The following is a 14,137-nucleotide window of genomic DNA, read 5'->3' as shown; positions in this document are numbered from 1 at the left end:
AATACTGGCCGCTCCCGAGCTCGTGGCACCGGTTTTATACACTGCACTATTCCTTGCTCGCGCCGCGCGATCCTCGTCGTGGTGGCGCGGGACGAGCTTTTTCCAATACTGTTTAGAAGCACAGCATAAAACATAAAAAGAAATCAAGCATCAGCGGATAGCTTCCCGGAAACGGGGCGCATGTTGGGAAAGTTTTTTGGCTGCCCGGGTGCGGGGAGGGGAGCATAAACTGTTGGCATTAGTAGCACCGTGCGAGCACATCTGAGGCGGTAGCTTTCATAACTAAAAGCTTTCAAGGATTTCCCGAGTAGGAATCATGCACTGGTTCATCGGGAGATAGCGTGATTGTATCCAACTAATTGATAATTATGCGTTGGATCGGCTTCTGGTAGCGAGCAACTTTTGTAATTAAGATTAAACGATGATTTAGAGTTGAAATTTGTTGTAGAACGACTTTGGAAAGTCGATGAATGATAGAACTTTCTTTTGAAGTGCGTTTTTACTGGTTCGAATAGCTAGGCCCTTCCCTTCTAACCTTCAAGTATTTTTAGGGAAAATGCTGTAAATCTCGTCTCTCATGTAAACAGCCTTTTTTTTAACCATCCTGTCTCATTAGTTGTTTTTATTGAGAAAATTAACTGACATTTGTTTGGGAATTGGGGCTCAGAAATCCAATCCAAAAACATACAAACATACCGATGGTGATTGGATGAAAATCTCAGGGACCTTCAAAAGTTCAGAGAACTACTACCAAATTTGCAAACACAGTGGAATTGTATACAAAGTTTAGAGAATTTGTTCGAAATTCAGGAAACAATTCAATGAAAATCAGGAAACCTCTTCATAGCACAATGACCTGAGTCTAGGGACCTTCTACAAAGTTCAATGAAATCATAAAACTCAACTTCTGAAAAGTTCACAAAATTTCTGAAAAGTTTACGGAACTTCATAGAAATCCGCAAATTCGAACTGAAGTTGAGGGATCTTCATAGAAGTTTAGGAAGTTTATGAATCTAAAGAATCTTCATCAAGTAAAATCTTGAAGATCTCAACCTGTCCAACGATTGACCACTTTGTCAAGCAGTTTTGGCGTGACTTTCTACCAGAGATTTCACAAAACGGGACCAACTAATTTCTATTTTTTTGTGAAACGCACAAATGTATTACTTCAAAGTTCGAGTTAATTTTAACTGCTCGAATGAAGTGGTTAATTCGAATCACGTATCTCAGATATTCTCACAAGGTAGCAAAATGATCAAAGCATATTTCAAAGGCCGTCAGGTAATCAAAGATTTTCGTTAAGCCCTCTGGATATTTTTCCAAGACTTAAGAATCAAATATTTTGCTGAAGATCTCCAACCATCCAACAAGTCTAATTATGTCTCCCATATATTCTCACAATATAGAAACATAATTCCAAAATCTCGATTTAATCAAGGATCTCCATAAAGTCTTCCAGCTATTTTTGCAAAACTGCAGATTATTGAGGTATTTTTCTGAAGATCTCCAACTGGTCAACAACTTGAATTACGGCTCTCAGATATTCTCACAAGCTATCAAAATGATCAAAAATTATACCAAAGGCCGTCAGATGTTAAAAGATCTCCATAAATCCTCTGGATATATTTTTCAAGCACTAGCGTGCACAGGAATCTTGTTTAGGAGGAGCATTTTTTTCTATGGTGCATTTAATCTGGGGATGGGGAGTATTCCAAAGTGCGTGGTGGATGGTGCTGTGCACCGATCACTGTTTCCCTACTGTTCAATTTAGCTAATTTTATTTATTTTTTGCTCCGGTGGTGGTTCATCTTCTTCAATGCAAACTGCTTTCAGACAGCCTATGGAATTGGCAATTTAATCTCATCATTATCAATATACCTGATGACAATCACCAACTGCTCGTGGTGGCCACAATCGCTCGTCTTATCTGGAATGATTGTCACTGGTTTTCCTCGCAAGGTTTTCGCAATGTTCCGCAACATTACATTGTGCAACGCCGTAGTCATGTCATTTTGAATACGGTTACTTGTGTACTGGCAATTTTTGGCACCTGTTTTTTTGGTGGTCCAGTTCTTCGTCGATACCCTTCCTGGTTTTGAAATTCTTCCACGCTTCCAACATGGATATCACTGCGATTGTGTTTGCTCCGCAACTCGGCCGCTTTCTTCCAATTTCTGAACCCTGTAGGAATCATTGTAATAATGTTTTGCGTCATGCTCTTCTTTACAGGTTAAATATATAAACCAAAGAAAATATATTCTTCGAGGTACTGGTATCATCTTTTATTCAGTTATTTTTTTGACTATTTTAAGGTTTTCTGAGCCCTTATATGCTGTTGTAGTTACACTTTACTATTACCGTTGCGAGAACGATGAACTTAGTCATTTTCAGCGAAAATTGTAGTTCTTCAAATTTTGACCTAAATGCCAAGGCTAATAGATCATTAAAAAGGTTTAAAAAATATGTAACAATTGGAACAAAAGCGCACAAAACTATGTTGACAAGCGAGTACAGGATAGTTAACGGAATTACGACTTGTGCGAAGGATTGAGCATGTCAACCCTGTCCCAAAGTACCGCCAGTAGGGTTGACAGGAAATGATACCGAACATTTAACATGTTTTTAAGATGATATAAAGGACAATCCCAAATTTATTGCACCGCACATAAACAGCTGTAACGTTTTAACCACGGAAACAAATGACTTGAAATTGTCAGAGAAGATACTTGGAAAAATTCTTAGTAAGATAACAATAGACCAAGGTTCAATGGCAAACTAATAACCATTTTTCAATTCCATCCATCCGAAAGCTGTCTTTAAACTTTGTACAATTGCAAAAAAGTCCATCCTTAGAATTACTTGAGGTTCTTTTCGAAATTTTTAGAACTCTATGAGCTCTTTCGAAATTCTTCCCAGAAGTCCTCTGGAATTATTTTTTGAACTCTTTTTAACTTTTAACGGGTGGCAACTAAAATTTTGGAATTTCTTTCTCAAGCTGTCAAAAAAAGACAAACATACTTGAAGAAGATCTGATTTATTGAAATTAAAGATACATTGTCCATTGTTGAAAAAAAATTAGTGAACATTTGAAAACGGTCCGTAATCGGATGTTCGGCGAAGCTTGATGTCGGAACAGGAGCGTTCCCTAATAAAAAATAACCATAAACGAACGATAACCCAAATCATTGAACTATTCCACAAATGGTTTGGATGATACCCAGAACACGTCGTTAAGCAAATTAACCATACAATTTTTATTAGGGTTGTACGGCCTTCATGTCAACTTTGCGAATGCATCTCTTGATTCTACCAATCAACTATTTGCAATTCGTGGCTCTCCAGTTATTTTTGTACACCAAGGAGCTCAAAACCCCGAAGAAATCTTCGATTGGGCGACACTGAGGCAGATTTGTCGGGTTGTGGTTTTTGGGTACAAATGGGATCGAATGGGTATTCAGGAACGATTGTGTTTTTTTTGGCATAATGCGATGACGCTTTATCCGGCCAAAACACGTATTGTCCATCAGCATGATGTTTTTGTAGAAACGGGATCAAAATTTTCTTCAAACATTCGTTCTGGTACACATATTGATTGATTGCCAAACCAGAGGGCTTGAACCACGAGGCACGAGAAAGAGAACGAAGTCCTTTTGCGTCCATAATTTTCGCTGGTCTTCCACTACCTTGCTTGCGAGCAGTTGTTGGGGATCTTAGGATATGGTAAACAGTTGAAGCCACAACATTTTCGCTTTTAAAATGTTGTACCGTATACTTTTTGCCGAGATTTCTGTGCAGTTCGTAGAACTGTACAACGCGCTCGCGAAATACTTCTTGTTTCGACGGCAAAACGAACAAAACTGAGCAAGCATAAACAAAACAGAAAATACTAGCAGAAAGAGGAGAGAGAGAGCTAACACATACACACTCTTATTTCTCTCTGAGCTCGTTTGTTGTTGAGCATAGAGGCCTCGAAAAAATTCCAAATTTTAGTTGTCACCCGTTACTCAGAACCTCTTGGAACTAAAATTCCCTTAGAGTTTCAGAAGACTTTCCTCAGTATTATCCAAAAATTCTTCCCAGAATGAGCTTTATCTGTACAGAGAAGAAAAATTATCTGTACTCCCTTGAAATCAGGGTTACTTCCACTCACTTGCTATAAAAAAATGTTTTTCGGTATTATGAAATCATGATATAGTATAATGCTAATTAGTACTAATAAGTTACAAGAAGAGGTCATGAAGTATATGTTTGACACATAAAATCTGTCAATATTGCTTTCAGTGCGTCACAATGAGCGATTTTACGACTCGTGAGCGCTAACTCTGAGTGAACGCTCACGAGTCGTAAAATCGCTCATTGTGACGCACTGAAAGCAATATTGACAGATTTTATGTGTCAAACATATACTTCATGACCTCTTCTTGTAGCTTATTAGTACTAATTTGCATTATACTATATCATGATTTCATAATACCGAAAAACATTTTTTTATAGCAAGTGATTGGAAGTAACCCTGCTCCCTTGAATTTTCAATTGTCCAAAACGATGTAAATTTTTACCGTCAGTTCAAATAAATAAAATCAATAAAAATTGATTCTCCAATCTTCTGATTGGTGCAGATTTCCTTTTTTCATTTTCCACCAGATATTTTCAATATATGTACCTGGTTTCTCCTATCATCAGAATGTTGCATGTTTTCCACCAAATAAAGCTTGTCCCTATTTTCAGATTTTTCATCATACATTTTCAGTAAAGCAGCTTCCCTCCAATCATCAGAATGGTGCAAATTTTACACCAGAAATTATTCTTAAAATTTGTTTCTCTATTGCAAACAAATGAATGCAGGATGCAAATTTAAGACCAAAATTTTTCCGAAAAGCTTGTCCATCCGTTTACCAGAACGGTGCAGATTTTCTACCCAAAATTTTCAATATAGCTTAATTTTAAATGAAGCTTGTGCCTTCATTTACCATACCAGTGCAAGTTTTCCACCAGAAATTTTCTGTTCATTTCATTAATCAGAGCGATGCAAATTTTGCACCAGAAATTTTCAATAAAGCATGTTCCTCCATTCACCAGAACGGTGCACCAAAAATTGTCAGTGAAGTTTGTTTCTCCATGCGCCTTTGTGGTGCAATTTACAGGCTTTTCATGCACCAGAATGGTGAAAATTTTCCACAATAAATTTAACAATGAAGTTTGCATTCATCAGAACGATGCAAATTATGCACCAGAAAACTGAATAAACCTTGCTTCTACATTCACCACAGTGTTGCGAAATTTCCACCAGAAATTTTCAGCTTAATGTGCACCTCCAAATATTTGGCGTGATTCGATTTTTCCACCAGAGTTATTCATTTTGATTAGTCCCTCCATGCACATCCTTGATGATGTTTTTACACCAGAAATATTCAATAAAAGCTTTTTCTTCGATTTACACGGATACGAATTTTGTTCATTTAAAACAAAAATATAAATGTTTGTACTCTAAACATATGAATTATTCAAAGTAAATTGAAAGCTTGTTTAAAACTAAAATATTTATGTTTGAATTAAATTCAAAAGCGTGTTTATTTCAACAATATAGGATTTGGGTAAACGGTTTTTAGCGTGTCATGCCTTTTTATTTCCTTCTTGTTACATTCGGAAAAGGTTGCCCTGCTTTGCTCAACCTCAACAGAAAACGGCCATCCATTCCGAATCCATTCCGGATCCTCCTCCGATACCGAACATGGAAAGAAACCGGTATGAGGACCAGTGGCAGAAACGGCAAAACGACCGAGGGGGACGACTCTATCTACGATGCAGAAAATATTGTGTTTTGCTGTGACTAGCTGCGCGCACGCTGAGAAGATAGAAAGAAGATTGATGACGATTCTGAAGATTTCCTGCAAAAAGATGATGCGCGATGCAAGTAGATGCAAGAAATGAAAGATGATTTTTCGAAGATTGATTCGCTAGTGTGAGATTTGTTGAGCATCTAGACTTGAGATTTAGATGTGTCACCCCCCTCGAAAACGACGCTTATAACACAAATTTGTACCGGTTCCACTGAACTGGAACCTCCGGACACCCACCCCGACGGGTCCTCGCATCCCGGACCAGGAACCCAATACCCACACCCTTAATCGCACCCAAAAAAGAGCAGGAATTTAGATGCCCTGCCCGAAGATCTTTTTTTTTTCATTTCTTTGCAAACCGTTTTATTTTGCTTTACCCACTGAACTACTAAAATAATTCCAAAATATGTATGTTTATTTTAAACATGAGAAGCATGTTTAAAATAAACATATTTATGATGGTTCGCATAGCTGTCAAACCAAACAAAAATAAATACGTTTATTTTCAACATGAATATTTTTAAAATAAAAATAACATTATTTTTATTTCAAACATTGATTTCACATGACTTTAAACATAGAATCAAGGTTGCAAAGACTCATTTCAGCTAAAATAATGTTTTTCGGGATAATAAAACCAAAAGATGGTATGATGGCATGTTTTACTTGTAACTTACAAGAAGAGGTTACAAAGTATGCGTTGGAAACATAAAACCTGTAAATTTTGCTTTCTATGAGTCACAATCAGCGATTTGCTGATCGCTGAGTGAGTGAGTGAGTGAGTGAGTGAGTGAGTTTGTGAAAAATCGCTGATTGTGACTCTCATGAAGTGAAATAAACAGGTTTAATATGTCAAACACATTCTTTGCAACCTCTTCTTGTATCCTACCAATTCATTTGATCATGGCATCTAATTATTTCATAATTTAGAAAAACATTATTTTAGCTGAAATGAGTCTTTGAAACCTTGCATAGAATACGTTTTAAATCAACCTAATTTATGTTTGTGGCCAGAACAAACTGAGTTTACGTTTGAATTTACCTCAAATATTTTTGTTACAACGATAGTTTTTTCTGCGGAATCGAATTTTGTTCATTTAAATCAAAAATAAAAATGTTCATTCTATAAACATATGAATAATTCAAAATAAATTAAAACCATGTTTGCAACAAAAATATATATGTTTGAATTAAAGTCAGAAGCATGTTTATTTCAACAATATAGAATTAAGGTAAACAATTTTTTCCTTCTTGTTTACATTCGGAAAAAAATTGCCCCAGCTTTGCAAATCAACTGAAAACGGCCCGCGCAACAAAACCGAAGTCATGGATGCGGAAACCCACCTAGGTAAGTATCTTAACAAAGGGAAATGAAAATCCGAAATAACATTTGAAATTTGAATCTATTCCGGAACCTCCAGCAACTCCCCCCCCCCCCCCCTGAAAAAGTCTTTTCTTCCTGTTTGCTTAGAGCTTTTGTCTTTGATCTTCTCTCCTGCCATAAACAGATCCGAAACATGCTCCTCATTTACACCTGCCTTGTGTTCTTGCTCTTTCCGTAATTGCTCCAACTCCATCCGCTCATTTTCCATTTGCTTCGAAACTTCAGCAAGCTTTATCATATTCACACAATCCTGACTCGAATGATTAATTTGTTGGATCAACTTCTTACTAAAATCAGTGCTGCATTCATCCTCCTTCCTTACCGAACTCAACGGTTTCTCATCATCCTCATCTTCTTACGATTCCTGCATTTCCAATCCTACATTGCAATCAAACTGAATTCTGGATCTTCCTGCAGATCGTTTTTTCATCTCTTGGCAATCCATTTTTCTGCTTTATCTTACATTCAAATCATAATATAATTTAAAATTAAGTATGTTTCTTTAAAACATAAGAAGCATGTTTAAAATAAACATATTTATTTTTGTTCGCATTGTTGTCAAACCAAACAAAAATATTCACGTTTATTTTCAACACGAATATTTTTAAATAAACGTAAAATTATTTTTATTTTAAACATTAATATTACATGACTTCAAACATGGAATACGTTTGAAATAAACCTTGTTTATTTTTGTGGCCAGAACAAACTGAGTTTTCGTTTAAATTGACCTCAAATATTTTTGTTTCAACGATAAATTTTTCTGCGTGTAAGTTTGACCCTTCATGCACCATTGTGGTGCAATTTTAAGGCACCATCTCGAAGGAATTGACGCCTTAAAATATTTATATATTTTACCTTCAAATCAGGTTATCAAGAGATCAAGTTATTTTATGTCATTATTTTATAAATGTGGATATAAATATCTTATTTATAAAATGGGGGGCAATTACCCCACCCTATGCGCGCTAGTGTTTCCTAGACTTCAGGCTAATCAGGTATTTTGTTGAAGATCTCCAACTAGGGTTGCTTGCACTCACTTGCTATAAAAATTGTTTTTCTGTCAGTTTTGTGCTTTGATCAGAAATTTCTTTGTAATTTGTATGATCATTCATGTCGGTTTGTCGGTGATAAACCTGCCTCTCGACCTGCCTAACCCTAATAAAAATGTTATGGTTAATTTGCTTAACGACGTGTTCGGGGTATCATCCAAACAATTGCTGGAATAGTACAACCATTGTGGTTATCGTTCGCGTGTGGTAATTTTTTTATTAGGGAATGGATCACCCTACAACTCAAATTTGGGGTTTTTTGAAATAGCGTACAGAAAAGGATTGAGCCCTTGATAAGTTATAGCGGTTATAGCGCATCATTTGCTATAATGATTTATTGACATCTGAACTGCTCTAGATCGGTTGACAACAACTGTCAAACCGGGCGGCACTGTCAAACAGTCCGCCCTCATTGCATCTCGCTTTCTCTACCGGAATTCGAAGAAGATAGCGAACGTTTGCGACTTTTTGCTTGTCAAGTGCGTTCTCGGCGGAGCACAAGAAAAACAAGTTTTTTTTTCCCCATCGCTGTGTGCTGCTCTCGAAATAATGGTGTGTAGAAATTTTATTTAGAATTGACAGCTAAATGGTCCGATTTCTTGCGGTGTTTGTGCGCTGGTGAAGGGTGAAGTAGTGGAGGCGACTGTTGTACAATATTTTTGTGTGGTTCGACGACTACCTAGCTCCGTTGGCTCGGGTAAAATTCTGCGTTTTTCGAAAAGAGTGCACGGCATCCTCTGAATTCCTTGCGAAGATATCCGTCGAAGTCCGCGTCCCGTGGTTGTTTGTGTCGCGTTTGGCTTGGCCTGTGTGTAGTACTGATTCCTGGAGCCGTGACCGTTTTGTGGGCCGTTCTCTTGCCAGCTGAAAGTTTTGTACAAGAGGAAGGAGGCAACAACTAGTCTCCATCTTTATTTTGCATTTTTCTCGTGTCAGATTTTTTTCACTGCTCGGTGTGTTATTCAGTGTTTACGGAAAAGTAGCCAAGAGTTAGGAAAATTTTCGACGCTCGGGAAATGGTGCTTACTGGTGACGAAATTCCGATACCGGAGTGAGAACCAGGCCAAGCGTAATCTGGCGTTACGTAATTGAAACGAGAAACTAATTGGATTTGGGTTCCCTTCTGGATTATTTTGTTCCGCTGGCCACCACCCTCACAGTCAGCAGCCGGAAGAACCCGTAAGAGAGTGGGCACAAGTAGTGGACCACACGAAGGTGGATGTGTTGCAAAACGAGTGCTCCAAATATCGGAACCAAGCAGCAGCAGCGATAAAGAAGGGCTTTGGCAGCGATTTTCTGTTTTTCATTGTACCCAGTTTACTACTACGTGACGTAGGAGGAAAAGCGGATTGTGAATTGCATATTTACAAACACTCCGCAGTGTATGTGACCTTAGGCTTGAGGGTAAATTTAGTTGTGTTTGCTTTCGTTCAAAAGTGACGCGGGGGCGACAGTGGGGTGAAGGACATTGGTGCCTGAATTCTGGGATTAGCGGTCAAGGAAAGGTAGCAGCACTTGTTCCATCGGTTATTCCCCCGAAGCCGAACGAACCCCGGTCAGGATGGCGTTCAACGAGGTAAGTGTCTTTGACCTTTTGCTTTTTTTTCGGTTTTTCGTAGGCAGTCAGAGTCAGAACATTGCTCGATCAAATAATGGCAAACAATAATAACGACGGGCATGTTCGTCATTGTCAAATAACTGCACCATCTTCACAGCGATGACAAATTTCTAATGACCTTGGCTGGGGGATGTTCCCTGCGACGGAGGTACATATGTTACCTTGTCGTATAAAATTGAATGCGTCGTGATATGAAACGTTGTAAACAGAGTGACAGCAGAACACGTAGACGTACCTACATATGAAGACATCGGAATATGATACACGCTTCGCTGTAGATTAAATGATTGTCAAATGTATATCCAAACATATACGAAGTACTGCAAGCAGCTAAGAAGCAAAAAAGAGAGGGAGCAAAAGCGTCTTCTCGATTAATTTTTGAATAGGTCCTATGTCTATTTGTCGATCAAAAAATCGATTAACTTTATTGGCTTTTTGCAATTTTTCTTTAAGTAAATTTAATTAAATTTAATCTTTGAACTTTTGATTGTATGGATCAATATTGCAATATTGCTCAGTTCGGGGTATGAAAAATTCAAGTTCATCGATTTTTTTTATTGATAAATGGACGCAGGACCTATTCTTAATTGACAAAAAAGAAGTTGACAGTGAGCATACATAAGGGCGTAAACGCGAAGATCGATTCTTTTCGTCGATTTTCTCTTTTCAGTGCCAACGTTTCAAAGGGGCGTAATTGCATATGTAAACAATGGCTTTATCTGTCAATTCCTCGCGAATTAAAGCTCACTCCTGAAAATTAATGACAGGTAGAAGAATGTTTCCTCTACCAGCTAGCATTGAGAACGAAGGGGAGAGCTTTTATTTGCAAGATATCGACGGTTAAAGCCATTGTTTACAAAAGTAGTTACACCCTTTTGAAATGTAGGCTATGTTTTGTTAATAACTCGCTTGGATTAACATTTCTCGGTGCGTTTGTTGTTACTTTTGATAGCCAATACAACCTGTTACAGCAATGCATTGCACAGATTTCAGCAAATATCTTCTTTTAGCTGTAGCAATTTAAAGAGAAAATCGATAAACAGAATCAATCATCGCAATTAGGCCCTTATGCATGCTCACTGTCGAAGTCTTCTCGTTTATGTTTCGAGCTTCCGAGGTGTGATACTAATATGAACATTAAATCTACATTAACAATTGTAAAGGGCGGATCAACCATTTGTAAAAAAAATAGTGGTACAAAGGGACTACGTGGAACACTTTCATCCTGGGCGGAAGCTTGTTTTTGTTTTTGCTTTTATCTGGTCCCAGGTCAAATTCCTATCGACTTGGTTTTTTTTTTGTTGAGGCTCCACCGCCCCTGGGGTTGCCTCTGCTGCGATCTTCTGCCGGGTTCTAGTGCAGTGTTTGCTTGCAGATCTCGTTTCCACCCCTTCGTAGAGTGTGACCGATCCACCTCCACTTACGTTCTCGTATTTCAATTGATAGCGGCTTCTAGGGACATCTAGGGTAAAGCTCAACATTCGAGATCCAGTTGTGAGGTCACCAGGCACGAATTATATACCGCAACCAACGGTTGATGGATACCAGCCAATTTTGGGTGTTCTCCACTGATACGCACCATGTTTCGCTGAAGTATAACAGCACAGATTTCGTAGGCTTATCTGGTTTGACCTCCAAATATGTCGTAAACTTTCAAAGGCAACCCTAGCCTTCTTGATACGTACACCTATGTAATTCTTGGTCCCGCCGTCTGCCAAAACAGTGGAAACTTTCGGCTTACTCCACTGCTTGCTCCGCTACCGTAAAGTTGGAAGGGTTGACCGTGTTGACATTCAACGATTTTGTCTGGTTGACGTTGGCTAACGATATCATAGATAGTGCAACCATGCAACATGAAGTTGGGATGATAACCCGAATTGGTGGTTAGGTGCTTCTTATGGTTATTGTTTATGCAGGTTTTTTTTTTCCTCTGGTTTGTTTTTTCCGTCGATCATGTTTTCCGTGCTGAGCACCAATGCTACCGACGTGCCAGGAAGGTAGCTCCCACACCTGGACCCTATCTATCGACCCATCAAGTCATGAACCGGGGACCAACGGCTTTACTTCCCATCCGAAGGAAGGCGTGATCAGAGATGTTATGCCTCAGAACATCCCGGCGGCGCCGACTGGGATTGAACCCAGGCCTGCTGAAGTGAGAGGTAATCACGCTTACCACTACACCACCGGTGCCGTTCATCTGTTTATGCAGGTTGTCTCAGACGTAATTTCGATTGAAAAATATCGAATACGCCATTTTGAAGATTTTACAAGATTCAAATGGCCGAATGGCCATAACAAACAACTTTGCAAAGTTTCATGCAAATTTTCGAAGGTCATTCTTTTTTGCTATTTTGCTTGGGAATGCTCCATAGTAGCTCACGGCTCGGTACATGGTCAATTGCATGATCTTGTCGATTTTACGATGAGGAACAGTAGCGGTGATAGAAAAAATCCTTATCTCACACCAGCGACGACCCGGATATGAAAGTCTGTTTTGTGATTCGATGAGGTTGACGGTTTTATCCGGGACTCCCTTGCGCCTTATGGTGTCCCACAAATACTCGTGATTGAGTCGGTCGAAAGCTTTTTCTTCGTTAATGAAAACCAAATACAGGAGGGACTCTTGGAATTTGTTAACCTGCTCCAGGAAAATACGGAGCGTGACAGTATGGTCCACACAAGATCTTTCGGCACAGAATCCTACCTGCTGTCGTTGGAGAGTTGCGTGTTGCGTCGATCTTCTTTTGTATTCAATTCAGGAGAACTCTGCTCGGAACTTTGAGAATATGAAGTTTTATTCGTTATAACGTTCTCACCCAAATACTAGCATCGCGTTCGAAGGTGTGATCAGAAGAGCTAGAATAGACACGAGTAGCACGATCTTCAGGAAGTCCATCCAGTTTCTTGGCTTCGCCGACGTCATCGACATCATGGCACTGAACTTTGAGACGATGGCAGAAACGTACATCAGACTGAAGGCTGAAGCCAGGCGGATTGGAATTGCCATCAACGCATCGAAGACGAAATACACGAGAGGAAGAGGTTCTAGGGACGACAATGTTAGCCTTCCACCCCGAGTTCAGATTGACGGTGACGAAATCGAGGTGGTCGATGAGTTCGTGTATTTGGGCTCACAGGTGACCGCCGAAAATGATACCAGCAGAGAAATTCAAAGACGCATTATGGCAGGGAATCGTGCCTTCTTTGGACTCCGGAGGACGCTCCGGTCGAATAAAATTCGCCGCCGTACGAACTTGACTGTCTACAAGACGCTGATTAGACCGGTGGTCCTCTACGGCCACGAGACCTGGACTATGCTCGTGGAGGACCAACGCGCACTTGTTGTTTTCCAACGGAAGGTGTTGCGTCTCATCTATGGTGGAGTGCAGATGGATGACGGAACGTGGAGGAGGCGAATGAACCACGAATTGTACCAGCTGCTGAGAGAACCATCCATCATTCACATTTCTAAAAGTTAGGCGACTACGGCGGCTGGGCACGTCGTAAGAATGCCGGACGACGACCCAGTGAAAATGGTTCTCGAAAGTGACTCAACAGGAACAAGAAGAAGAGGCGCACATCGAGCAAGGTGGATCGACCAAGTAGAAGGCGACTTGAGGAACCTTCGCAGACTACGAGGCTCGTGAGGTGTGACCATAGATCGAATAGAGTGAAGACGACTTCTTCGGACAGGTGAGGACAACAAGGCCTTAACCTGATTGGTAAGGTAAGTACCCAAATGCCGTGCTTAAAACGTGCCCACATATCATTTATTCCAATCGATCGAGATCAAATATAGGAAATTTTAAACGAATACAGATTTCTGGAGAAACTGACGCGATCGGTCAAGGCGACGATTGATCGAGTGATGTGCGTTGTCCGAGTTTAGGGGGTACCCTCAAATCCCTTCACATATCGATGAGGGTTACGGCTTTCATGTCTGCTGTTTAATATTGCTTTGGAAGGTTTACACGAACGGTAATTTTCAGGAAGTCCATTCAAGCAACTGGCTTCACAAATGACATCGACATTATGACATGGAGCTTTAAGACGGTGGCGGAAACGGCTGAAATCAATCGGACGAGTGCGTTGGTGAAATACATGAAAGGGAGAGGTTCAAGAGAGATAGTGTTAGCTTCCCACATCGAATTCGGATGACGAGTTCGTGTATTTGGGCTCACTGGTGATCGGCAATAATGACACCATCAGAGACATTCAATAATGCATTGTGGCAGCGAAACGT

The 14,137-nt window shown here is 39.7% G+C and overlaps 1 protein-coding gene across 1 annotated transcript in view; it reads left to right on the top strand.

The window, feature by feature from the left end:
* Positions 1 to 8,751: 8,751 nt before the first annotated feature.
* Positions 8,752 to 14,137, top strand: part of GckIII (Germinal centre kinase III) — a 222,135-nt gene continuing 216,749 nt past the window's right edge. The window contains exons 1-2 of the mRNA XM_065228184.1: positions 8,752 to 8,828; positions 9,593 to 9,852. Of these exons, the coding sequence (XP_065084256.1) occupies positions 9,838 to 9,852 (15 nt within the window). The 5' untranslated portion in view covers positions 8,752 to 8,828; positions 9,593 to 9,837. The remainder of the gene's footprint in view (positions 8,829 to 9,592; positions 9,853 to 14,137) is intronic.

Source organism: Ochlerotatus camptorhynchus, unplaced genomic scaffold, assembly GCF_037179485.1.
Source record: "Ochlerotatus camptorhynchus isolate MF236.1 unplaced genomic scaffold, CSIRO-AGI_Acam_v1.1 ptg000284l, whole genome shotgun sequence".
NCBI classification, from domain to species: domain Eukaryota; kingdom Metazoa; phylum Arthropoda; class Insecta; order Diptera; family Culicidae; genus Ochlerotatus; species Ochlerotatus camptorhynchus.
This window is presented reverse-complemented; position numbering and strand designations above follow the sequence as displayed.